This window comes from Daphnia pulicaria, chromosome 6 (assembly GCF_021234035.1).
Source record: "Daphnia pulicaria isolate SC F1-1A chromosome 6, SC_F0-13Bv2, whole genome shotgun sequence".
Lineage (NCBI taxonomy): Eukaryota > Metazoa > Arthropoda > Branchiopoda > Diplostraca > Daphniidae > Daphnia > Daphnia pulicaria.
The window spans coordinates 3,212,207-3,237,370 of NC_060918.1; the positions used below are offsets into that span (position 1 = coordinate 3,212,207).

General features: G+C 38.8%; 4 protein-coding genes and 1 long non-coding RNA gene across 7 annotated transcripts; 3 read left to right on the plus strand and 2 right to left on the minus strand.

Moving 5' to 3' along the window:
- Window positions 1-124: 124 nt before the first annotated feature.
- On the plus strand, window positions 125-5,541 carry LOC124344587 (collagen alpha-1(IV) chain-like). Its single transcript, XM_046798184.1, has 20 exons — window positions 125-154; window positions 212-352; window positions 409-531; window positions 589-729; window positions 786-908; window positions 966-1,106; window positions 1,917-2,039; window positions 2,097-2,237; window positions 2,294-2,416; window positions 2,474-2,614; window positions 3,425-3,547; window positions 3,605-3,745; window positions 3,802-3,924; window positions 3,982-4,122; window positions 4,179-4,301; window positions 4,359-4,499; window positions 4,556-4,678; window positions 4,736-4,876; window positions 5,113-5,257; window positions 5,490-5,541. Exons 3-20 carry the CDS (start codon window positions 438-440, stop codon window positions 5,539-5,541), a joined length of 2,280 nt encoding a protein of 759 aa, XP_046654140.1. The 5' UTR covers window positions 125-154; window positions 212-352; window positions 409-437.
- A 61-nt stretch (window positions 5,542-5,602) lies between these two features.
- LOC124344422 (collagen alpha-2(I) chain-like) lies at window positions 5,603-11,312 on the plus strand. The gene is made up of 18 exons (XM_046797958.1): window positions 5,603-5,630; window positions 6,064-6,186; window positions 6,244-6,384; window positions 6,441-6,563; window positions 6,621-6,761; window positions 6,818-6,940; window positions 6,998-7,138; window positions 7,195-7,317; window positions 7,375-7,515; window positions 7,572-7,694; window positions 7,752-7,892; window positions 7,949-8,071; window positions 8,129-8,269; window positions 8,326-8,448; window positions 8,506-8,646; window positions 10,673-10,735; window positions 10,894-10,971; window positions 11,093-11,312. The coding sequence occupies exons 2-18, from the start codon at window positions 6,093-6,095 to the stop codon at window positions 11,230-11,232; spliced, it is 2,100 nt and encodes a 699-aa protein (XP_046653914.1). The 5' UTR covers window positions 5,603-5,630; window positions 6,064-6,092; the 3' UTR covers window positions 11,233-11,312.
- LOC124344424 lies at window positions 5,716-5,932 on the plus strand. The gene is made up of 2 exons (XR_006919739.1): window positions 5,716-5,809; window positions 5,867-5,932. It is a non-coding gene; the product is annotated as an uncharacterized LOC124344424 (long non-coding RNA).
- A 1,749-nt stretch (window positions 11,313-13,061) lies between the features above and the next one.
- On the minus strand, window positions 13,062-20,169 carry LOC124344625. Of its 3 annotated transcripts, none has more exons than XM_046798232.1 (20): window positions 19,749-20,169; window positions 18,974-19,230; window positions 18,828-18,877; window positions 18,671-18,748; window positions 18,443-18,534; window positions 18,208-18,306; window positions 18,005-18,102; window positions 17,857-17,914; window positions 16,014-16,075; window positions 15,925-15,938; window positions 15,572-15,625; window positions 15,355-15,485; window positions 15,219-15,295; window positions 15,081-15,148; window positions 14,266-14,385; window positions 14,115-14,198; window positions 13,929-14,053; window positions 13,718-13,856; window positions 13,421-13,656; window positions 13,062-13,342 (listed from the first exon to the last, which is right to left on the minus strand). In XM_046798232.1, the coding sequence occupies exons 2-20, from the start codon at window positions 19,200-19,202 to the stop codon at window positions 13,180-13,182; spliced, it is 1,977 nt and encodes a 658-aa protein (XP_046654188.1). In that variant the 5' UTR covers window positions 19,203-19,230; window positions 19,749-20,169; the 3' UTR covers window positions 13,062-13,179. The 3 variants fall into 3 exon arrangements, with proteins under 3 accessions (XP_046654188.1, XP_046654187.1, XP_046654189.1); XM_046798231.1 differs by having other exon boundaries at window positions 19,655-20,169; XM_046798233.1 differs by having other exon boundaries at window positions 19,628-20,169.
- A 3,422-nt stretch (window positions 20,170-23,591) lies between these two features.
- Window positions 23,592-24,930, minus strand: LOC124344588 (leucine-rich repeat transmembrane protein FLRT2-like). The gene is made up of 3 exons (XM_046798185.1): window positions 24,781-24,930; window positions 24,607-24,727; window positions 23,592-24,535 (listed from the first exon to the last, which is right to left on the minus strand). The coding sequence occupies exons 1-3, from the start codon at window positions 24,928-24,930 to the stop codon at window positions 23,592-23,594; spliced, it is 1,215 nt and encodes a 404-aa protein (XP_046654141.1).
- Window positions 24,931-25,164: the final 234 nt, after the last annotated feature.

A 25,164-nucleotide genomic window follows, 5' to 3' on the forward strand; every position in this document is an offset into this window, starting at 1 on the left:
AAATAATTACTCAATTTTATATCGGCTACAGGAACCATCGGAGCAACTGGAAAGGATGGAATGAAGGGCGAGATAGGAATAAAAGGAGACAAGGGAGAAATTGGAATGGGAACCCCTGGTGCTGTTGGACCTAAAGGAGAAAAGGGAATTCGCGGTTTGTAAAAAAATTTTATCAATTGAAATATCATGATTAATCCATATTATATTTCAGGAACCACTTGTACAAAAGGCGCATCCGGTTCGATTGGAAAGGATGGAATTAAGGGTGATATTGGACCAAAAGGAGACAAGGGAGAAATTGGAGTTGGAATTCCAGGTGCTGTCGGACCTAAAGGAGACAAGGGAATCAACGGTTGGTATCATAAGTTATTTTTTTTAAATTATTGCTCAATTTTTTATCGGCTACAGGAACCATCGGCGCAACTGGAAAGGATGGAATGAAGGGCGAGATAGGAAAAAAAGGAGACAAGGGAGAAATTGGAATGGGAACCCCTGGTGCTGTTGGATCTAAAGGAGAAAAGGGAATTCGTGGTTTGTAAAAAAATTTTAACAATTGAAATATCATGATTGATCCATATTATATTTCAGGAACCACTGGTACAAAAGGCGCATCCGGTTCGATTGGAAAGGATGGAATTAAGGGTGATATTGGACCAAAAGGAGAGAAGGGAGAAATTGGAGTTGGAATTCCAGGTGCTGTCGGACCTAAAGGAGACAAGGGAATCAACGGTTGGTATCATAAATTATTTTTTTTAAATTATTGCTCAATTTTTTATCGGCTACAGGAACCATCGGAGCAACTGGAAAGGATGGAATGAAGGGCGAGATTGGAAAAAAAGGAGACAAGGGAGAAATTGGAATGGGAACCCCTGGTGCTGTTGGAACTAAAGGAGAAAAAGGAATTCGCGGTTTGTAATAAAATTTTATCAATTGAAATATCATGATTGATCCATATTATATTTCAGGAACCACTGGTACAAAAGGCGCATCCGGTTCGATTGGAAAGGATGGAATTAAGGGTGATATTGGACCAAAAGGAGACAAGGGAGAAATTGGAGTTGGAATTCCAGGTGCTGTTGGACCTAAAGGAGACAAGGGAGTCAACGGTTGGTATCATAAGTTTATTTTTAAAAATAATTACTCAATTTTATATCGGCTACAGGAACCATCGGAGCAACTGGAAAGGATGGAATGAAGGGCGAGATTGGAAAAAAAGGAGACAAGGGAGAAATTGGAATGGGAACCCCTGGTGCTGTTGGACCTAAAGGAGAAAAGGGAATTCGTGGTTTGTAAAAAAATTTTATCAATTGAAATATCATGATTGATCCATATTATATTTCAGGAACCACTGGTACAAAAGGCGCATCCGGTTCGATTGGAAAGGATGGAATTAAGGGTGATATTGGACCAAAAGGAGACAAGGGAGAAATTGGAGTTGGAATTCCAGGTGCTGTTGGACCTAAAGGAGACAAGGGAGTCAACGGTTGGTATCATAAGTTTATTTTTAAAAATAATTACTCAATTTTATATCGGCTACAGGAACCATCGGAGCAACTGGAAAGGATGGAATGAAGGGCGAGATTGGAAAAAAAGGAGACAAGGGAGAAATTGGAATGGGAACCCCTGGTGCTGTTGGACCTAAAGGAGAAAAGGGAATTCGTGGTTTGTAAAAAAATTTTATCAATTGAAATATCATGATTGATCCATATTATATTTCAGGAACCACTGGTACAAAAGGCGCATCCGGTTCGATTGGAAAGGATGGAATTAAGGGTGATATTGGACCAAAAGGAGACAAGGGAGAAATTGGAGTTGGAATTCCAGGTGCTGTTGGACCTAAAGGAGACAAGGGAGTCAACGGTTGGTATCATAAGTTTATTTTTTAAAATAATTACTCAATTTTATATCGGCTACAGGAACCATCGGAGCAACTGGAAAGGATGGAATGAAGGGCGAGATAGGAATAAAAGGAGACAAGGGAGAAATTGGAATGGGAACCCCTGGTGCTGTTGGACCTAAAGGAGAAAAGGGAATTCGCGGTTTGTAAAAAAATTTTATCAATTGAAATATCATGATTAATCCATATTATATTTCAGGAACCACTGGTACAAAAGGCGCATCCGGTTCGATTGGAAAGGATGGAATTAAGGGTGATATTGGACCAAAAGGAGACAAGGGAGAAATTGGAGTTGGAATTCCAGGTGCTGTTGGACCTAAAGGAGACAAGGGAGTCAACGGTTGGTATCATAAGTTTATTTTTTAAAATAATTACTCAATTTTATATCGGCTACAGGAACCATCGGAGCAACTGGAAAGGATGGAATGAAGGGCGAGATAGGAATAAAAGGAGACAAGGGAGAAATTGGAATGGGAACCCCTGGTGCTGTTGGACCTAAAGGAGAAAAGGGAATTCGCGGTTTGTAAAAAAATTTTATCAATTGAAATATCATGATTAATCCATATTATATTTCAGGAACCACTGGTACAAAAGGCGCATCCGGTTCGATTGGAAAGGATGGAATTAAGGGTGATATTGGACCAAAAGGAGACAAGGGAGAAATTGGAGTTGGAATTCCAGGTGCTGTTGGACCTAAAGGAGACAAGGGAGTCAACGGTTGGTATCATAAGTTTATTTTTAAAAATAATTACTCAATTTTATATCGGCTACAGGAACCATCGGAGCAACTGGAAAGGATGGAATGAAGGGCGAGATTGGAAAAAAAGGAGACAAGGGAGAAATTGGAATGGGAACCCCTGGTGCTGTTGGAACTAAAGGAGAAAAAGGAATTCGCGGTTTGTAATAAAATTTTATCAATTGAAATATCATGATTGATCCATATTATATTTCAGGAACCACTGGTACAAAAGGCGCATCCGGTTCGATTGGAAAGGATGGAATTAAGGGTGATATTGGACCAAAAGGAGACAAGGGAGAAATTGGAGTTGGAATTCCAGGTGCTGTTGGACCTAAAGGAGACAAGGGAGTCAACGGTTGGTATCATAAGTTTATTTTTAAAAATAATTACTCAATTTTATATCGGCTACAGGAACCATCGGAGCAACTGGAAAGGATGGAATGAAGGGCGAGATTGGAAAAAAAGGAGACAAGGGAGAAATTGGAATGGGAACCCCTGGTGCTGTTGGACCTAAAGGAGAAAAGGGAATTCGTGGTTTGTAAAAAAATTTTATCAATTGAAATATCATGATTGATCCATATTATATTTCAGGAACCACTGGTACAAAAGGCGCATCCGGTTCGATTGGAAAGGATGGAATTAAGGGTGATATTGGACCAAAAGGAGACAAGGGAGAAATTGGAGTTGGAATTCCAGGTGCTGTTGGACCTAAAGGAGACAAGGGAGTCAACGGTTGGTATCATAAGTTTATTTTTTAAAATAATTACTCAATTTTATATCGGCTACAGGAACCATCGGAGCAACTGGAAAGGATGGAATGAAGGGCGAGATAGGAATAAAAGGAGACAAGGGAGAAATTGGAATGGGAACCCCTGGTGCTGTTGGACCTAAAGGAGAAAAGGGAATTCGCGGTTTGTAAAAAAATTTTATCAATTGAAATATCATGATTAATCCATATTATATTTCAGGAACCACTGGTACAAAAGGCGCATCCGGTTCGATTGGAAAGGATGGAATTAAGGGTGATATTGGACCAAAAGGAGACAAGGGAGAAATTGGAGTTGGAATTCCAGGTGCTGTTGGACCTAAAGGAGACAAGGGAGTCAACGGTTGGTATCATAAGTTTATTTTTTAAAATAATTACTCAATTTTATATCGGCTACAGGAACCATCGGAGCAACTGGAAAGGATGGAATGAAGGGCGAGATAGGAATAAAAGGAGACAAGGGAGAAATTGGAATGGGAACCCCTGGTGCTGTTGGACCTAAAGGAGAAAAGGGAATTCGCGGTTTGTAAAAAAATTTTATCAATTGAAATATCATGATTAATCCATATTATATTTCAGGAACCACTGGTACAAAAGGCGCATCCGGTTCGATTGGAAAGGATGGAATTAAGGGTGATATTGGACCAAAAGGAGACAAGGGAGAAATTGGAGTTGGAATTCCAGGTGCTGTCGGACCTAAAGGAGACAAGGGAATCAACGGTTGGTATCATAAGTTATTTTTTTTAAATTATTGCTCAATTTTTTATCGGCTACAGGAACCATCGGAGCAACTGGAAAGGATGGAATGAAGGGCGAGATAGGAAAAAAAGGAGACAAGGGAGAAATTGGAATGGGAACCCCTGGTGCTGTTGGATCTAAAGGAGAAAAGGGAATTCGTGGTTTGTAAAAAAATTTTATCAATTGAAATATCATGATTGATCCATATTATATTTCAGGAACCACTGGTACAAAAGGCGCATCCGGTTCAATTGGAAAGGATGGAATTAAGGGTGATATTGGACCAAAAGGAGACAAGGGAGAAATTGGAGAAGGAATTCCAGGTGCTGTTGGACCTAAAGGAGACAAGGGAGTCAACGGTTGGTATCATAAGTTCATTTTTTGAAATTATTGCTCAATTTTTTATCGGCTACAGGAACCATCGGAGCAACTGGAAAGGATGGAATGAAGGGCGAGATAGGAATAAAAGGAGACAAGGGAGAAATTCGAATGGGAACCCCTGGTGCTGTTGGACCTAAAGGAGAAAAGGGAATTCGCGGTTTGTAAAAAAATTTTATCAATTGAAATATCATGATTAATCCATATTATATTTCAGGAACCACTGGTACAAAAGGCGCATCCGGTTCGATTGGAAAGGATGGAATTAAGGGTGATATTGGACCAAAAGGAGACAAGGGAGAAATTGGAGTTGGAATTCCAGGTGCTGTCGGACCTAAAGGAGACAAGGGAGTCAACGGTTGGTATCATAAGTTTATTTTTAAAAATAATTACTCAATTTTATATCGGCTACAGGAACCATCGGAGCAACTGGAAAGGATGGAATGAAGGGCGAGATTGGAAAAAAAGGAGACAAGGGAGAAATTGGAATGGGAACCCCTGGTGCTGTTGGACCTAAAGGAGAAAAGGGAATTCGTGGTTTGTAAAAAAATTTTATCAATTGAAATATCATGATTGATCCATATTATATTTCAGGAACCACTGGTACAAAAGGCGCATCCGGTTCGATTGGAAAGGATGGAATTAATGGTGATATTGGACCAAAAGGAGACAAGGGAGAAATTGGAGTTGGAATTCCAGGTGCTGTTGGACCTAAAGGAGACAAGGGAGTCAACGGTTGGTATCATAAGTTTATTTTTAAAAATAATTACTCAATTTTATATCGGCTACAGGAACCATCGGAGCAACTGGAAAGGATGGAATGAAGGGCGAGATAGGAATAAAAGGAGACAAGGGAGAAATTGGAATGGGAACCCCTGGTGCTGTTGGACCTAAAGGAGAAAAGGGAATTCGCGGTTTGTAAAAAAATTTTATCAATTGAAATATCATGATTAATCCATATTATATTTCAGGAACCACTGGTACAAAAGGCGCATCCGGTTCGATTGGAAAGGATGGAATTAAGGGTGATATTGGACCAAAAGGAGACAAGGGAGAAATTGGAGTTGCAATTCCAGGTGCTGTTGGACCTAAAGGAGACAAGGGAGTCAACGGTTGGTATCATAAGTTCATTTTTTAAAATTATTGCTCAATTTTATATCGGCTACAGGAACCATCGGAGCAACTGGAAAGGATGGAATGAAGGGCGAGGTAGGAATAAAAGGAGACAAGGGAGAAATTGGAATGGGAACCCCTGGTGCTGTTGGACCTAAAGGAGAAAAGGGAATTCGCGGTTTGTAAAAAAATTTTATCAATTGAAATATCATGATTAATCCATATTATATTTCAGGAACCACTGGTACAAAAGGCGCATCCGGTTCGATTGGAAAGGATGGAATTAAGGGTGATATTGGACCAAAAGGAGACAAGGGAGAAATTGGAGTTGGAGTTCCAGGTGCTGTTGGACCTAAAGGAGACAAGGGAGTCAACGGTTGGTATCATAAGTTCATTTTTTAAAATTATTGCTCAATTTTATATCGGCTACAGGAACCATCGGAGCAACTGGAAAGGATGGAATGAAGGGCGAGATAGGAATAAAAGGAGACAAGGGAGAAATTGGAATGGGAACCCCTGGTGATGTTGGACCTAAAGGAGAAAAGGGAATTCGCGGTTTGTAAAAAAATTTTATCAATTGAAATATCATGATTGATCCATATTATATTTCAGGAACCACTGGTACAAAAGGCGCATCCGGTTCGATTGGAAAGGATGGAATAAAGGGTGATATTGGACCAAAAGGAGACAAGGGAGAAATTGGAGTTGGAATTCCAGGTGCTGTTGGACCTAAAGGAGACAAGGGAGTCAACGGTTGGTATCATCAGTTTATTTTTAAAAATAATTACTCAATTTTATATCGGCTACAGGAACCATCGGAGCAACTGGAAAGGATGGAATGAAGGGCGAGATTGGAAAAAAAGGAGACAAGGGAGAAATTGGAATGGGAACCCCTGGTGCTGTTGGACATAAAGGAGAAAAGGGAATTCGCGGTTTGTAAAAAAATGTTATCAATTGAAATATCATGATTAATCCATATTATATTTTAGGAACCACTGGTACAAAAGGCGCATCCGGTTCGATTGGAAAGGATGGAATTAAGGGTGATATTGGACCAAAAGGAGACAAGGGAGAAATTGGAGTTGGAATTCCAGGTGCTGTTGGACCTAAAGGAGACATGGGAGTCAACGGTTGGTATCATAAGTTCATTTTTTTAAATTATTGCTCAATTTTATATCGGCTACAGGAACCATCGGAGCAACTGGAAAGGATGGAATGAAGGGCGAGATAGGAATAAAAGGAGACAAGGGAGAAATTGGAATGGGAACCCCTGGTGCTGTTGGACCTAAAGGAGAAAAGGGAATTCGCGGTTTGTAAAAAAATTTTATCAATTGAAATATCATGATTAATCCATATTATATTTCAGGAACCACTGGTACAAAAGGCGCATCCGGTTCGATTGGAAAGGATGGAATTAAGGGTGATATTGGACCAAAAGGAGACAAGGGAGAAATTGGAGTTGGAGTTCCAGGTGCTGTTGGACCTAAAGGAGACAAGGGAGTCAACGGTTGGTATCATAAGTTCATTTTTTTAAATTATTGCTCAATTTTATATCGGCTACAGGAACCATCGGAGCAACTGGAAAGGATGGAATGAAGGGCGAGATTGGAAAAAAAGGAGACAAGGGAGAAATTGGAATGGGAACCCCTGGTGCTGTTGGATCTAAAGGAGAAAAGGGAATTCGCGGTTTGTAAAAAAAATTTATCATTGGAAATATCATAATTTATCCAAATTATATGTCAGGAACCACTGGTACAAAAGGCGCATCCGGTTCGATTGGAAAGGATGGAATTAAGGGTGATATTGGACCAAAAGGAGACAAGGGAGAAATTGGAGTTGGAATTCCAGGTGCTGTTGGACCTAAAGGAGACAAGGGAGTCAACGGTTGGTATCATAAGTTCATTTTTTAAAATTATTGCTCAATTTTATATCGGCTATAGGAACCATCGGAGCAACTGGAAAGGATGGAATGAAGGGCGAGATAGGAATAAAAGGAGACAAGGGAGAAATTGGAATGGGAACCCCTGGTGATGTTGGACCTAAAGGAGAAAAGGGAATTCGCGGTTTGTAAAAAAATTTTATCAATTGAAATATCATGATTGATCCATATTATATTTCAGGAACCACTGGTACAAAAGGCGCATCCGGTTCGATTGGAAAGGATGGAATAAAGGGTGATATTGGACCAAAAGGAGACAAGGGAGAAATTGGAGTTGGAATTCCAGGTGCTGTTGGACCTAAAGGAGACAAGGGAGTCAACGGTTGGTATCATAAGTTTATTTTTAAAAATAATTACTCAATTTTATATCGGCTACAGGAACCATCGGAGCAACTGGAAAGGATGGAATGAAGGGCGAGATTGGAAAAAAAGGAGACAAGGGAGAAATTGGAATGGGAACCCCTGGTGCTGTTGGACCTAAAGGAGAAAAGGGAATTCGCGGTTTGTAAAAAAATGTTATCAATTGAAATATCATGATTAATCCATATTATATTTCAGGAACCACTGGTACAAAAGGCGCATCCGGTTCGATTGGAAAGGATGGAATAAAGGGTGATATTGGACCAAAAGGAGACAAGGGAGAAATTGGAGTTGGAATTCCAGGTGCTGTTGGACCTAAAGGAGACAAGGGAATCAACGGTTGGTATCATAAGTTATTTTTTTTTTATTATTGCTCAATTTTTTATCGGCTACAGGAACCATCGGAGCAACTGGAAAGGATGGAATGAAGGGCGAGATAGGAATAAAAGGAGACAAGGGAGAAATTGGAATGGGAACCCCTGGTGCTGTTGGACCTAAAGGGGAAAAGGGAATTCGCGGTTTGTAAAAAAATTTTATCAATTGAAATATCATGATTGATCCATATTATATTTCAGGAACCACTGGTACAAAAGGCGCATCCGGTTCGATTGGAAAGGATGGAATTAAAGGTGATATTGGAAGGAAAGGAGATCAGGGGGAAATTGGAGTTGGAATTCCTGGTGCTGTCGGTTTTAAGGGGAGAAAAGGAGATACCGGTTTGTATTTTGTTTGATTTACAGTACCTACTAGAAGTTTGGAAACGCCCGAGAGAAGCTTATGTTAAAAGCCGGTTTTTGCGGCGTTTCCAAAAATCGGGTTCTTTATGGAGAGCATCGAATTTTTTTCATTTTTTTTTAACTAAGGGAAGGGCAGCTAAAAATGGATGAACAAGTTTGAAAGCACGCTATAGAATCATTTTAAAAAGTTGCTACTTTGTCGCTCTCTAAATAGGGAACAAATATCCTTACAAAGACGCCAAAAAGGAAAAGTAAAGAGCTTCGTTTTCTTTTTAACAAGTGCCATTTTCATATTTCTCGAGAAATATTTAACATAATGAATTTCAATTTGAAAATGAGATTTTTTATTTTCGATCTTTTACCCATTCTTTCCCTCCCCTCGGTGTTGTCTTGTGTTCTCTTTTGTTTAATTTTCGTGGGTGGTAAAATTTCGCCTTTGCTCAAGTTGTCGATTTGCCCTTCCTACGAAAATTAAACAAGAGAGAAATCAAGACAACACCGCGGGGAGGGATAGAAGAGGAAAAGGGTCCCAAATAACAAATCCCATTTTCAAATTGAAATTAATTACTTTAAATGTTTCTGGAAAAATTTGAAAATGACACATGTTATAGAGCTAACAAAGCTCTTCACCTTGCCTTTTTGGCGTCTTGGTAGGGTTATTTGTTTCCTATTTAGAGAGCGGCAAAGTAGCCACTTTTTAATAAACCCCTAAAGCGTATTTCCAAACTTGTGCATCCATTTGAAGCTGCCCTCCCCTTAGTTATAAAAATATGAAAAAAATCAGGAAGTAGCCAACTATTATGGCTACTTCCGAAAAAAATTTCAATGCCCTCCGTCCAAAATCCGATTTTTTGGAACGCCGCGAAAATCGGCTATTTACATAAGCTTCTCTCGGGCATTTCCAAACTTCTGGTAGGTACTGTATTTCGAAATTTTATTTTTGGTTATCAATTGTCTTTGTTTGCTTTTAATTTTTATCCTCTTTCAATGTTTTAATATAGCTTCTGTAAGGCATCTGAATTAGGGTTTTAATTTTCTTTATAAAATAAAATTACAAATTCGATATCATTAAAATTGAACCTGTAGTACCTTTTTAGACACCCTTTTCTGGAGTAAAACTACTAAATAACAAAGATTTTGTTATACCTAATTTTTTCATGGATATTTATGAAAATTATCTTTGCACAATCACTTTTTATTCTATTTTTTTCTTTTTTTAAGTTAAGGGGATACTTTCTTAGTGCCTTTTTTCTCCACTAGTAACACCGTTCATAGGTAATAACCAGGAGGTGCCGGTGTGGCGGCAGGTACCTCTTGGTGTTTGTCTTTTTTTCGTGTGTGTGTCATGACTGTCGTGTCGTCTGCTTAACGAGAGAAACAAAACAAAAAGAAAGCAGACGACTCTTTAACTATAGGAGGAGGGGGAGGGGTACTCCCCCCCCCCACCGGTAGAAAAATCGACTTCTCCCCACCCACTCCTCCCCCTCCAAAAATTGACCCCTTCTAACCCACCCCCCGCCCAAAAAAATTGAGTCTTTCCCACCCTCCCCCGCCAAAAATACGACCCCTTCCCTCAAACCGAACCGCAAAAACGAAAAAAGTGGTTTAATTGACAGCACTCACGATCCGCTAAACGGATCGCAATATTTTTTTGTCAACTTGTTCGTCTCATCAAGTTTGACTTCACCTACCCACCACAGACTTCAAGATCATAGCAACAATTCGACAAAACCCGCAAATTATCCGAAAAACGGGTCCTAATAACACCCCCAGGACCCTCTTGGAAGCAAAGAGGGAATAAAAATTCATTTGTTCATAAGTAACAAAGTTCGTAAATAAAATGTATGTTCAACAAGGTTATGTTGGGTTAGATTAGGTTAGATGCCAAATTGCATTATTGAGCATGAGTTTAAATGGAACTATTTACTAGTACTAGAATAACGTCATTCCGCTATAACCCTAATTTTTGGCTTTGAAAAATTACTTTATGTATTTTTTTTTATAGGTCCAGTAGGCCCAGCAGGTCCGGGTAAAATCCAAGGAACTAAGGGTGAAAAAGGAGAAATTGGTTAGTTTAGCATAAATACAATTTAACATAAATGTAAAAATTCAAACAGAAAAAACAGCCAATATCCATTTGATATTATAAAAAAATTTAAATTGTGATCTCATGGACTATGTTTTTATATAGAGGTGCGTTTAAAATGTTTTGTTATGGAAATGCAGGAATCAAGGGTGACATTGGATCAAAAGGTGACAAAGGTGAAATTGGAGCTGGAATCCCTGGCGCTGCTGGACCAAATGGTGAGGGAAAATATATACTTCCAGTTCCAAGTTAAAAATATGTTTGACCTATTATATTTTGCGTGTGTTTTTATTTGACCGTTATTATTTGATAAGCTCATGAAATTTTTTTACATCGTAGGTCCTGCTGGTCCTAAAGGAGAAAAAGGTGAAAATAGTAGAAAGAAAAAAAAGCCACATCACAAATTCCATCGACCAACCACAAAAAAACCAAAGTTGAAAAATGTTGCCCCACATATAATGCCCATTTTTTCCTTATGATCCATCACAGAAGAAACGTTTTTTCGGTGAAAAATCTTGAAAGGATTTATTGTTTTGTTCAATAAAAATTAACTTATGATGATCTATGATTCCCCAAATTTGGGGAATAAAGAACTCTCTGGTTATTTGAGTCGTGCATCTAGGTAGAAACGACTAGTGCTCCGTCCCGTAGGAAGTTTTAGTGGGTTTAAGAAACGAGTTGGGCGTGAAGTGTGTGAAAGGTTTAAGACAACCTGTGAAAAAGCGTCAGATGTTGTTTGACATTCCCCTTTGCGGGTCGATTACTATACAGGCCGTTTCGCCGATTACAAGGCAACTCAGTGCAGCATGTAAAAAAGATTGGGCTAGAGCATTTTTTAGTTGAAAATTGTTCGTTATTGGACAAATCGAACGGAACCAAACAAAATTCCCTGTGATGTATTATTTTGGACACGGGTACACAGTGCAGAAAAGCTTACAAGCACCTTTTTAGAAATGGAAAGAAATTTCTTCAAGACCATGTTATGGCTAAGAATGACTCAGTGCAAGCCGTTAGAAAGGAGATAACAAAGCATGGCCTTTTACAATCCAAGTTAGTTGTTCAGTCCGCAGTTCTGAATCTTCATTATAGTTTTTTTGCGTTTTATCAGGGTCTTCAAAACTAATGTCCCAGGTAAGAATAAAGGATGATCTGATCAAGAACAGGAAATTTCGTCTCTAAAATGGCGGTTTATACAGTAGGCACCTCAAGAATACGGACACGCGAGAGAACCTTATGGGAAAACGCTGTTTTCCCAAGGCGAAAAAGTAGTCAAATTTTCATTCGATTTAAATGAAAATGTTTCTGTAGGTTTTCTCGGGTGCCAGGAACAACCCTAATTTTTTTAGAATTTTAAAATAATGGGGAGGGTAGGTTTTTGTCGTACCTAAAAGTATCCGGACAGTAGAGAGGCCCATATGTAAATGGGCTTACTTTGGGTTCAAATTGTGACTCACTGGGAAATGCTAGCGAAACGCAAACGGTCTTAAAAAAAAGATCTGCGTTTCTTCTATGACACCGGTGAGTCACGATTTTTTAAAACAATTAGTATTCTTTCCCTACCCACCCTCAAAATTGATTTCGTGAAGAATTCCACTTCTGAGAGCCGTGCACTGCTGCCGGGTCTACGGAATTTCTTACTCGTTAATTTTTTAAGACCAAGAGCGAAAAAATCAAAGGTTGCACCACCTGGTGACGCGAAAAATAAAAAGTTAAAAAATTACTAAATTTGATGTGATAAAAAGTTAAGTTAAAACTGACGAAGATTCATAAAAATTGGTGGAGATGTCATCGAGGTTATTAGTAAACTTATTATCACATCAAATTTGGTAATTTTTTACTTTTTAAATTTCTCGTCACCAGGTGGTGCAACCTTTGATTTTGTCGCGCTTGGTCTTAAAAAATAGGTTATCCTTATGACAAGATGTTCTGATAGAAAAATCAGCCAATAAACGCATTTCAACATGCTAAAAAAATGTGAATGATTATATGGTCAAGCGGACTTTTAAAAAATTTAAACGTTCGCGCCAGTCAAACGCACCATTTTTTTCGAAATCACTCTATGAATTTTTTTTATTGTTATGAATCGAAAAAGCCTAGTGGCGATCAAATCCGTGAGTGGTCGCCACAGGTTTTGGTCGTTTTTATATGGAATAACCCAGTTATTTTTTTTTAATTTTTCCGCTTTATTAAAAAAATAGATTTTCCAATCGGTGACGTTACAGTGCCGTTACCGAGAGATAAAAAAAATCCACATATGAGGGGAATACAAATTATGCAGAGAAAACTTATTACGCGAAAAGAATTAGAATGATTTTTTGTAATTTATTCCGTATTCATCGTACTAATAAGCAATTTTTATTTCATTTTTCACAATATAACAAGATAAATATTCTGAAACCGATGCGTAAATGGATAATGAAAATGTTCTAGGGCACTAAATCATGGAGATCGTACAAATTAGCGGTGCACTCTTCTTTTCGACTAGCCCGTCTTGGACGTCGTGAACCAACTGGAATATCAGCTCTACTGATGATAAACCGACCTTGACGGCTGTCGTTCGATTGGAACGGAAAATTCCAAGTAATTTTTCTATTATAAGGGAAAAAACAATATATTAATATTTTTTTAACTCACTCATGCAATAGAATTTAAACACAAATTATACACCTTGTGGGTGACGGAGTTTGTTGATGTGAATATTTAGTGAAAAGCTGTCTTTCTCTAGTCACGGTTCCAAGTTTGACTCTATTAACATTCTGTTCTACAGCTCCTCGCGGGACAGAAACGGAACGTTGAAATTGATTATTTTCCGAATGCTTTAATAGTGTTGATTCAATTGTTGTTGGGCTATTTAAATTAGACGTAGGTTGTTTGTGAATTGGATGCCAAGTCATTTGTGTGATCTATAAAGCAACAAAGGGCATTGATGAACATTTTTTTATAGATCTGATTATTTTTAAAGACCTCAGGAGAAAGATAAGCACTCTTCATTCGGACTGTCTGGTATACAGGATCGGTGAAAATCTGTTGTACGCAGTTCCTCCATGTACCACTTGCCGCTGCGTCTTCTTGCTCCAGTTTGGCATTTATTTCTTCGTGGATTCTATTAGTTTTGTAACATTACAAGCGTCTTGCTTAGTCTGTGTGCTTATGCAGAAATAATTGAAGTACGTACTGAGTTATTAAACTTTTAGCTTCTTTTCCGGCTAGTGTTTTATTGTAGTTTCGCACTTCTCTGATGTCATGACTCCAGAACCGCCTGGTATTTGGTGCTTCTTTGTCGGGCGTTACTTCCTTAATCTAAAATATTTAAACGTTTGTTAAGTAGTCATTGTTTTAGTGATTAAATGGATAGTTCTACCTTAAGGACGATAACTCCCATCAAAACTATGCAAAAAATGTTTAGAAGGGTCAAACAGAGGCTAACAGCACCAAGCAGCAATGCCTTTATGATCAATATGAGACGGAATAAAAATGAAGTATGAAAATAGGAAACAAGAGCATTTGTTTACCTCTTCTGCCATATTATCAGAGTATGTAGTTTTATAAGTCTCGGGTGCAACCAATACGCTGCTGTTGTTTGAAATTTGGAATTCTATGTACTTAGTTAACGCGGCCGCCCACAATAAACCCTGAGAATTCAAATTAATTTAATAAAATTGCAAGTGTACAACGTACAATATTTAACAAGTTTTTAGGGACAAATTAGCATCTCAAACTGAACCACAACCCAGTTTTTTACATTTTTTAGAGCTACTTTATTTGAAACTTTAGTCCTAGTTGGGGGAGAAATAACCGAACCCATTTAGAGTCTCTGAGAAGCATTTCTTCCTCTCATATGGGCATGAGCGCCACATATTGTTGTCAGAACTTGGTGGTTCGTCAAGGGTGTTATTTTACCATCCTCGGTTCTTGTTTGTTTAGGTTTCGTTAACAATGTCTTAAACTTGTAAACAGCAAAGTTTCAACGAAAAATATGATAAAATAGAAACATTTTTCCATGTGAGAAATGATATTTGGCGTAACTCTATATTAGATCGGTTAATTCCTCCAGAGTTGGGAGTCACTCACCAATTTGAGAGCGCACTCACCAGTTACACGGGAACAAAGGGGGGGGGGGGACGTGAGCGAAAAATGAGCGGTGAGCGACTCCCAACTCTGATTTCCTCTCGCTATTCGGTAGCGCAATAGCATTAAAAACAGCACCGGAAAATTAAAAAAATAGCATTGAGGTTTAGCTGCTACTCTTATTGCACTAAAACGTACCATAACAATATATCTGTGTTGCGATAAATTATTGAAAAAGAATGCGAAAATAATTACAAACCGAGTTTACAACAGGTGGTAAGAGCGATGCGGATATCGCAACACCCACTAGAGAGCCAGCATTCCCACCTGCAATTTCACCAAAAGAATTATACCGATTCCAATACCGGTACTCAACCGTTTTAATTTTTGCACATACCCAACACACTGAGCGCAACACCTGCACCTGAGGGTAGGGCTATCAGCACTCCCACCCATAGTGAACGCAGTTGTCCCCTAAAATACACACTTAGGTAATTGAGATTAAACATTTTTTATCGCCGCTGAAATGTTACCTTGCCACCATTTCATCTTTCAACCAGAAACCATCGTTCCAATTTGCAATAGAAGTATACACGATGCCGAATGCGAATCCGAACGTCAAACATAACGCTAGTCCGATAAGTTCAGTTTTCACGCCCAAACGCTATTCAAATTGAAGTGAAATGGCTCATTAAACTATGCACTGGCAATATGGCATGGGTAGCTTTTTTCAATGCAAGTAATATTTACCTGAAGATTGTGGTCTTGAATAACAGTTCCAAAAGTTCCCGCCAAAATAGGGCCCTTAAAAGTATGAGATTTAAAAAAAAATTCCATAGCCGAAATTAATGGCAACAACATCAATTAGAAACGTCATCTCGTGGATACGAAATGATACGGCACATGTACGAGCAGGAACTGCTTAAGTATGTATGTAAAAATATTCTTGTGAGCCTTGCGCATTTAAAAAGAGTGCTTGAAAATATTAACTTAGAGCAGAAATTTTAGAAAATCGGTTGACACTAGTAATATTTTAATGACTAAAAACTATATATCTTTGGCGAGGAATCATAGTTAAAGAATGGTCGTATCGTGTTTCTCACCATCATAGGAGACACTGTAAAAAAAAACATGGATAAATTTCTAGATATTATTAATCAAATAGGTTTCTGCTTATGTCAACGGTACTCACCCAACATAGAGGCCACAAGAATGACTGATGAATTTTCGACTAGCCCCAACGCCGCCAACATACTGAATAATTAAAACGTTATTTGAAAACGAGTCTTCTCAAGTTAAGATAAGTCGCTCAAGGTGGGTTCGATAACATGATGATATCTATTATTTACGAGAGCCTTTCATTTTTAATTTTTCATGTAGGCCTATTGCTGACATTGACAACCAAAAAAAAAGAAAAACATTTCGCATACTCGTAAAGTTTTGCGCATAAACAGCATTGCGCATAAAGTTTAAATTAAAATTAAAATAAGAAAAAAGTGAATTATCATGTGATTTATTGTATCAATATATTTTTCTAAGGAATAATCGATAAAAATAAAAGACTCGAGTCCCGTTAAAAAAGTATATTTGCCTATCAAACATTTTCTGGCGTTTAATGGCATATACAATTTTTTTAATTTTTTTTAATAACATACCAGCGGGTTTTATTATACCTAATGCTTGATAGAAAAAGCGAAGAACCTAATACGATAATTCAAGAAGAAATAATGCGGGAATTTAAAAAAATGGTTGGGAACTTAGAAAACCACGACGTAGAAATGAATGGGTTCAATTCAAGTTGACCACCATTCGTTCTGTGGAATTTTCGTAAGATACTTTATATTTATGGTTATGAGAGACTACTCCAAAATTTCATTTGTTAAAATAAATTTTTGGATGACATATGTATGTACTACGTTGGTACATACATATGTCATCCAAAAATGTCTTTCAATCGATGACGAAACATTATTGAATATTATGACAATTTTTTTTTATTTTATTTTTCAAACTTATGCAACGATATTTCTACTAGCCAGGATTTCCTAATTCTATAAGTTTCCGCATCTAAATAACCTTTTAACTAACCTGTGAAGTGTTATTATCTCATATAAAACAATGACATAACTACTTATTAGCAAACTTTTTTTGCACATTTGCATAATTACTGTTGGCCTAAATATGACACGACGCATTTACGATCGATACTGCCAGTGACAGCATGACTCGGACGGATAAGATTTTAGAAAATGAAACGTAAGCTTAGCAACATAGTACAAGCAAAACGGTCATGTTTTCTCTCTATCTCTCTCTCTCTCTTTTAAAAAAATTTTAATTTTCTTTATTTCCTTATTTTTCTTACCTAACCCCTACCTGCCAGTGAAAAGCGGTACTCTGAATAAGCCAGCAAAATGAGGGGCGTTTTCACTGGGCACACGCCGAACGAAAATGTCTGCCGCCGGTATAGATCTAAAACTCTAAATACAAAATCTCCCATGTCCATGTATATTCTATCTCATGACATGTAGTTTCAGAGTAGTTTCATAGAATTCAACCTATTACTCAGTAGAACAAGTTCGTGCGAACTAAAAAAAGGAAAAAGTATCTTTGATCACCTTTAAATTTGGCATACTGTTTCTATAGTCTTCACTGAAGACTCTTCAGTCACGAACTTCCTCTCTGACCTTAATCGTAATGTAAACTGCACTTAGAAACAGACCTAATCCTATCACTGTACCCTCTACTACTGTATCCTGTAACTGTTATGTGAAAATATTATCCTAGCCCAATTGCGGCAACGCTTATAAAAATATCGCTAGGTAGCACCACCGTTCACATTTCAATTTTAAATAAATTTCAACCCGATTTAAAAATTCAAGCAAGCTCGCTAGGTATCGCTAATAAAAAAATTAAAACATATTGGAAAAAATAAAATAACTTATTGGTCTAATATTAAGTTTATAATCCAAAAAAAGTCACATTTCGAATTTTTATTCGAATTAATTATTAATTAAAATGATTTTTTGAACACATACCCTGCAAGAAGGACGAACATGATGAAGTCAAACGAGAGAACAGCACTCGCACGGACTCCTGTCATTAAAAAAACATATAGTTACAGTCCATGCAATCAACACATTAAACAAATTATGGGTGATGTGCGAAATGAATGTGATTATTTACCTTCGACGACTTGGGCAACAGCGAGTCGCGACTTTATAGACTGAATGAATTCGTTTCTTGACGTTTTAGAAAGCAATTTACGTTCAGCAGCTTTTTCACTGGACAGTGCGCCCAAATAATGACCAGTCGCAAATTGATTGAAAAGGAAGTATTGACATTAAGAAAATAAAATGTGTTTTTTTACAGTTAGACCACGTCCTTACCCATCAGTGTCTGCATCAGTTTCTGCGTCTGAAGTCTCGACTTTGTTGTCTATCAGGAAGGTGTCTTGACTGTTGTACTGCAACGAACACTGGAGCACGCTTGAATGAAATCCAAAACCAATATATGAATAAATTTATGAAAAAATTTTTGTTGCTGTCCCACCAGCCGAGCCGACGCTTCGTTTGATATTACTTATTACATACGATTTTTTTATTTTTTAAAATTTTATTTTACCTCAATTTTGTATCGTAAATTGAACCAATTCCTAGGATTCGAAGTTTTTGTAGAATTTCTTCAGCATTATTTTTACCGGAAGGAAAAGTCACCTATCAAAATAAAAAAATAAAAATATGAAAGAAGAAACAAACAAAATATATTTTCGTCGACGTAATTTGCGGTTTAAACATTCCACAGTCTGCTCTTGATCACAATTATCTTTTTAAAAAATGCAGATTTATTTACCTGGTAATATTTATCGTTGCTCGAACGTCCCCAAACGACGTCATTGACTTTGAGCTCATCAAGAGTACTAGTGAGTACCTAAAGATTATAGGAGATTAAGTTGATAATAACGTCTATAAATATCAATAGGATTCTATAGATTTTTGTATTTATTTACACTAGCTATTGAGACGAAGTTCGATTGACCGGGTTCGTCGACGGGCTGGTCTATCAATTATTAAAAAGGAAACACTTTGATCATCTTAAAATTTCAGGTATCACTACATAGATTTATTCAGCTTGAAATCGTATTCAATTAGCTACCTGTCGTTGCAGATTCCAATGCGATGCTGCTGGATTTCAAGCCAGCATCTAAACGACGATTTTGAAGCAAAGTCGATTCCTGTACGGGAGCCAAACCCAGGAATCCCTTGACACTTCCCTTCGGCAAAGGCGTCGTCAGTTGTTTATCTTCGACATTCTTATCACGATCGGCCAAAAGTTTTTGTTCGTAAGCCGCTGTAGGAACGGTAAGAACAAAAAACGCGGCCATGTTTGACGCAACGTTTTCTCGGATTTTCCTGAAAGAGATAATGAATTTACTTAACCCACATCGTACTCAGTCACTGTCTTCACACGCCACACATACAGCACGGGCACTGAACAAATATTCAAGGTATCACTATTGTAAGATGTGTAAGATTCGTTGGTTCGGACAAGCCAAAAAAACAAAACAAAGAATGGCCACTGGAAGAACAAAATCTATTTTGCTTTAAAAGAAATTTGTAATCAGCAGTTTAAGAAAGAAGTTAAATTACAAAACGTTTCGAGACACAAGAGCAAGACGTCTAGTATCGAGTAGCTTTATTTAAAAATAGTGTCACGTGACGATAGGTTGTGCACGTCCTTACACATAAATCTCTGCGCACCAAGTTATTTCTACGATTCTAAATTTAACTAGCTCAATCTAAAATTAACCTTGCGAAAAAAACGTGTCAATTTTACTTATAATATGCCATGTAGCAGCGTAGTAGGTAGTACCGACGTTGCACGCGCTGCGCACAGACAGAACTGTAAACACTTGGAAAATATAACTCACGGGCACAGTGCGTTGAAGCAGCCTACCAGACTGAGCACAAGTTTTTTTCTGTAAAAAACAAACTGGTTTCACGAATGGTTGGAAAGTGAAAGCGAGATTTTTCAATCACGTCAATTGGTACATAACTTGTGGGCACTCTTGTCGAAGACGAAGTTTATCGAAAAACTGGTTGTATTACACGGAAGAAATGAGGTTTTGATTAGAACCAACGTCTGATTAGGTCTGCAATCAATGCCTCGCTCTAAACCCACAGCTGGCACACTGTCAAATCAAAGACCACAACCCCTGCGGTTATAGTAGGACAGGATCTTAGATAGGACACTCTGTGAAGAAATAAATTCGATCCAGGTGGCGTGATGGCGTGACAAACTTTGAAGTCAACTATATTGTCGTGCTGTACAGGCAACGACGACTGAGCAGCCAAGAGATTCGACGTTTATTCTCCCGTTGGGTTAGGTTATCTAGACGGGGCTGGGATTTTGGGAGGATGAGATAGCTATCTCTCTACCCGTGCCGTTCACTTTCCAGTCTCCCATTGAAAGTCTGCGGCGAATTCACCTGAAAAAGGACTCGACGTAACAAGGAATGAGGTCAACCCATTTTTTGTTTTGTGTGGTGCTATTCAAGGTCACCGAGTCCCACAAAATGACACAACATTTACTACGTACTGGAATGAAATAAAACCATGTCACGCCACGTCACCGTAAATATGGACGTATAGAGAATTGCACGACGAAATTAATGATAATATAAAAATAACTGAAATATAAAAGTATAAGCATTGTGGTTGGCACTGTAATAAAAACGACCTAATTGAATTAAGAAAATTTTCGTTTTGATGATTTGGTTCTACCGTTTAGACTTTAGACATTTTACACGTGGCACCAACGAGTTAAGATTTTAAAAAATTGCGCATTTTTCAGCATTTTTATCTTCTATACTATGTGCAATGTGTTTGGGGCCACGTCGACCGTCGAGTCTTTTGACTCGGCTGTAGCCTACATAAAAGCACATGAACACACGTTTTTTTTAATTATTTCATTAAGAAATCTGAAAAAAGAAACGGGTTCGTTGAACAATGTTGATTTTTTTTCAAAGGCAAATTTCCTTTTAAAACAAGTGCGTTCTCATTGACCTATATACGTTCTCATTGACCTATATGAATATGATATGACTGAAATTTTTCGTTCGTTTCGTCGCACAAATTTCGAAAACGAGATTTGTTTAAGTTGTCCAATAAAGGTTTGGACTGATTCTGATGCAATAGTGTCTTTACGGAGTATAATCATCCTGAGAAACTGACAAGTGACAACATATTAAGCCAATGGGTAGTCATTGACCAGCTAAAAAAATCGAAGCCTTTTTAATAGCTACCCGCTGAATAGGTAGAATATACTTATCAGTCAGCCGCTGATGCCACTCACCGGCGTGGTATTTTGTTTTTATTTTGGCATGTTGTTGGTGATTAACTACTGGATTAAACGCAATCTATCCAGTTTATGTTTAATCAGTAAGAAAATGAATGTAATAATTTTTTAAACTTATACCATATCGCCATATCCCATGTACATGACGCTTTCGACAGTAGGCCTATATTTCTTCTTCATTATTTTAATTGCTTTCTCGTTTTCTTCCGCGTTATAATACCGGAGCGTACACATTGCAATGGACCCAAAGAATAAATAAGGCGTTCCGATATTCCTACCTACAATTTTTCATTGAAGGCCGGGGTATACAGTACGTACGTAACAAACTGCACTTTCAAATGCTGTTGAATAGAAGCCAATGCAAAAAAAAGTGAGCTTACCTGGAAAATGAAAATGGAAAGTCTGAACAAAAAATAGAAACAAAGAAAAAATAAACGACAGAATTTATGCTAAAGGTAGCAAAAAGCCCATAGTCGTAATCGACCTTTCACTTGCCTTGAATTCAAGAGAAAAGTGTGTTGCGTTACCTTTTTCCATACAGTTGAATATCGTTAGTCACGAAGGAGCGTGACTTACAAAAACAGAACACTTACAGCTTCAATGTGAATGTTGCAATAAAATATAATTCGGAAGTTACCCCTAGCAATAAACGATCAATCTAAAAATTAAAGATGGGTTTTTACAACAAGAACAAATGACACAAAAAAAATCCCTTCACGTAAAAACAGCCAAGTTTTCCGTATTACGTAACTACATTTGTGCAATAATGGTGACCAATTGCGACACAATTTTCATAAATACCAAGAACATTATTTATGAGAGCGTAGACAAATGAAACATTTTGAGCGTGACTGTCCTATATATTGCTGCGTAAATCGTTATCTGCATTTTTGAATTTTGAATCATACGCTTTGCGACAATGCCATATTGTTGTTGTTTTGTTTTTTTGCTGCTATGTGTGCGTATGGCAATTGACAATGCGCGAATCGGCGGCATATTTGACTGTTCCTTATTCCGGTTCCGTTTCCCTCTGTTAGCCGTGTGCGAAGAAGAAAGAAGTAATATCCCGGATTAAATTCTTTCATGCTATTGTATTACTTAAATGACGCACTATGTGTGTCCGCAAGGCGAAGCAATATGGGCTTGTAAGTGCTTCAGTGCTTTGTGTCCTGCAAAGCTGGCCAAATTTGCATTTAGAATTAAACTTATCAGTCTGTAGGGATGTTCTAATTTTTACTTGAGGAGTGTATGCGTCGTATTGTCCATCAAGTGTCAATTATCGAATCTCTAAAGGATGATTTGTTATTTGGTTTGGATTATGTATTTTGCTTCACGTGGACAACAGTACAAGATTTTTCAATTTTCATTTTTAATAATATGTATGTATATGTAGACGCTGTCGGACGCAGTGTGGACGTAGCTATGGTGTTAAGTATATTGCAGACACTCAAATAATAAAAGTTCTTTAATATTTTCAGAGCGTGAAGCGTGTCGCTGCACGCTATGCTTTTTCCTTATGTGCCACCAAGTATACTTACTGTATGTGTCTGAAAAAAAAATTTGAACACGACAAGATACAAATTACACATCGACAACATATGAAACCAGAACACACAAACGCCAACACAGACATAGGATCGAAATCCACCTTTCTAATTTTTTGGAGATGTATGAAGTTGTTTCGCATGCACTGTGCTCTCTGGAGGTAGAAGGCACCATTAAAAATACGTCATATAATTGTGTATTGTTTATAAAATATGTGTGTCCGTCGGATTCAGACGGATATCTCATGTGTATATATGTACAGTTCACACACTGCCAGATCAATTTAACATATTCATTTGTTCGGACAAGTTGGGCCTTAATTTCTCTCGCTTGCAAACCATTTCTCCACAGAAACATTACTGACACGAAACGAAGAAATTAAAAAAAAACTAAAATAAAAACTGGCTGCTATACATGCCGCTCATGTCACACGAAGCATATAATATACCGCGCACTTCAATTATAAAACACATTTGCAGATTTTGTTTTTCCATTTGTTGCATCCGAGAGACTTTCTACACAGATGACGTAATTTGAATGTCGATTGGTGAGGAGCGAACCAATGGATTCCTCGCATTCGGGGTGAATCGAACAACAGCGCACTTTTTCCAAACTTTAAAAATATCTCCCAAAGGCACTGGAACAGTCCCCCGCATAGTAAAATATGAACATCAAGATCGACGCACCGACTAACATGCCACACGCCACCGAAATCCGCACACTCGCACTTATTCCGAAAAAGGCAGGGTTTTTTTCTTACAATTTCCTTGAGGTTGGATGGGGTTTTTAAACCAATACAGTTCCCGGTTTGTATCCAATCTGAAACTGCATTACGACGAAGAAGGAATGAAATACCTAGAGAGTGACAGCTTCAAAAGAGTGAGCGGTCGTGATGGTCAGTCGACAAAGGATAGGCGTTGATGACGGGGCAGTTGACACCACGACTCGTGACGTTTATGGTCACTGCCCCGTTATTACTGGCCCTCGTTATTGGCGACGGCAGGACTTGCTCTGACGCCGTGTCGCTCTTCGCTCGACCGTTGTTGTTTTTGCTGAGCTGTTGGCTTTCGATCTCGATCACATTCTTGAGCTGATCGCTCCTGTTCCCCTTGTTGCTGCTCTCGTCTTTGGTGAGGATGCGCCCTCGATGCCACTGTCCCCTGGCCGTTAGCGGGAACAAATCCTCCGATTCTTCGCTCGCTCTCGAGTGGGCCATCTGCCCGATCTTGTTCCGCTTCTCTTCGTTCGTGTAGTAGGAGGCGGCGTGGCGTGACACTACGGCGAAAGCGGCGCAGACGGCCGCTACGGCCAGCACCCCGACGCCACAGACAAGCGCCAGATAGAGCGGATTCTCCAGGAAGATGACAAAGCGGCCCATGGGCGTCAAAGTGGCTCCGGCGGCAGTGGCCGGCTTGCTGGGCAGCCCTTGCGAATCGATGAGCATGGGCGGATAGTTGCACGTCGGCAGATTGACGTGATCCAGTCGAGGCAATTCGACTCCGGCCACCGCCGGCGGATCTTGACAAATTGGGCACGGCTGAGCCCCGTCGTCGTCGATGTAGTCGGCCGTCAAGTTGCCGGCGTTGGTCTTTAATCCTCGGCAGCCGTACTTGATGTGACGGCTGGCAGGTGAAATGTCCAGCCACTTGAGCATCGGGCCAATGACACAGGCGTCGCAGTACCACGGATTCCCGTGCAAGTAGATCCGGCGTAAGCTCTGAAGCGCCGACAGGGCGCTGAGCGAGAGATCCGTCAAGCTCGATAGTTTGTTGTACGACAAGTCCAGCTCGCGGAGCGACGGTAGCGAGCGGATCACTGTAATGGTGGAACAATCAGATGAATATTAATTATATAGCTTATAAGAAAATTAAAGTTGATAAGTGTACCCTCGACTGATAGGTAATTGAAGGAAGTGCCGGAGAGATCCGCATTCCGTGATGGAAGGAGAAGAGATCCGTCTGGAAGTGCTGGTCGCGGCCGATGGGGATGTCCGCCACGTCGAATTGGCTGAGATTGAGTTGGATTCGCGGGCTGAGAATCGACGACCAGAGATGAGACACTTGCAGCGGATTACCGCCGATCTTCAAGTTGCGAAGTGACTGGTTGAGTGGCAAGAAGACGAACGGGTCCAAGCTCTGCAGACGGTTGTACGACAGATCCAGTTCGGTGATGCTGACGTTGATGAATGAGGCCGGGTCCAGCGTCATCATCTTATTCCGGGCCAGCGACAACGTCGTCAGATTGTGGCCTACATAGCGGGTGATTGCATGGAAATGAACAAAACGACAATAGACGAATTGATAAGCTATTATTCCTTCTTTGGCTTCTTAGTGGAATCGTTAGAGTTGAAGGAAAAATCCTTATATTCTTGACTATATTTTTATACAAGCTGGACGACGTACGTACAAGCATCTAAAAATAATCGCAATGTCCAGTTCTGTGCT

Coding starts and splice junctions, on each gene's coding strand:
- LOC124344422 (XM_046797958.1), top strand. CDS start 6,093: ATGAAGGGCGAGATAGGAATAAAAGGAGACAAGGGAGAAATTGGAATG. Junction 7,893..7,948: donor AGGAGACAAGGGAGTCAACG/GTTGGTATCATA, acceptor TATCGGCTACAG/GAACCATCGGAGCAACTGGA. Junction 8,449..8,505: donor AGGGGAAAAGGGAATTCGCG/GTTTGTAAAAAA, acceptor ATTATATTTCAG/GAACCACTGGTACAAAAGGC.
- LOC124344587 (XM_046798184.1), top strand. CDS start 438: ATGAAGGGCGAGATAGGAAAAAAAGGAGACAAGGGAGAAATTGGAATG. Junction 1,107..1,916: donor AGGAGACAAGGGAGTCAACG/GTTGGTATCATA, acceptor TATCGGCTACAG/GAACCATCGGAGCAACTGGA. Junction 4,123..4,178: donor AGGAGACAAGGGAATCAACG/GTTGGTATCATA, acceptor TATCGGCTACAG/GAACCATCGGAGCAACTGGA.
- LOC124344588 (XM_046798185.1), bottom strand. CDS start 24,930: ATGATGACGCTGGACCCGGCCTCATTCATCAACGTCAGCATCACCGAA. Junction 24,728..24,780: donor TCGGCGGTAATCCGCTGCAA/GTGTCTCATCTC, acceptor ACTCAATCTCAG/CCAATTCGACGTGGCGGACA. Junction 24,536..24,606: donor CAATTACCTATCAGTCGAGG/GTACACTTATCA, acceptor CCACCATTACAG/TGATCCGCTCGCTACCGTCG.
- LOC124344625 (XM_046798231.1), bottom strand. Junction 16,076..17,856: donor ATGTTCGTCCTTCTTGCAGG/GTATGTGTTCAA, acceptor TTAATTATTCAG/TATGTTGGCGGCGTTGGGGC. Junction 14,199..14,265: donor CTGATAATATGGCAGAAGAG/GTAAACAAATGC, acceptor TTGATCATAAAG/GCATTGCTGCTTGGTGCTGT.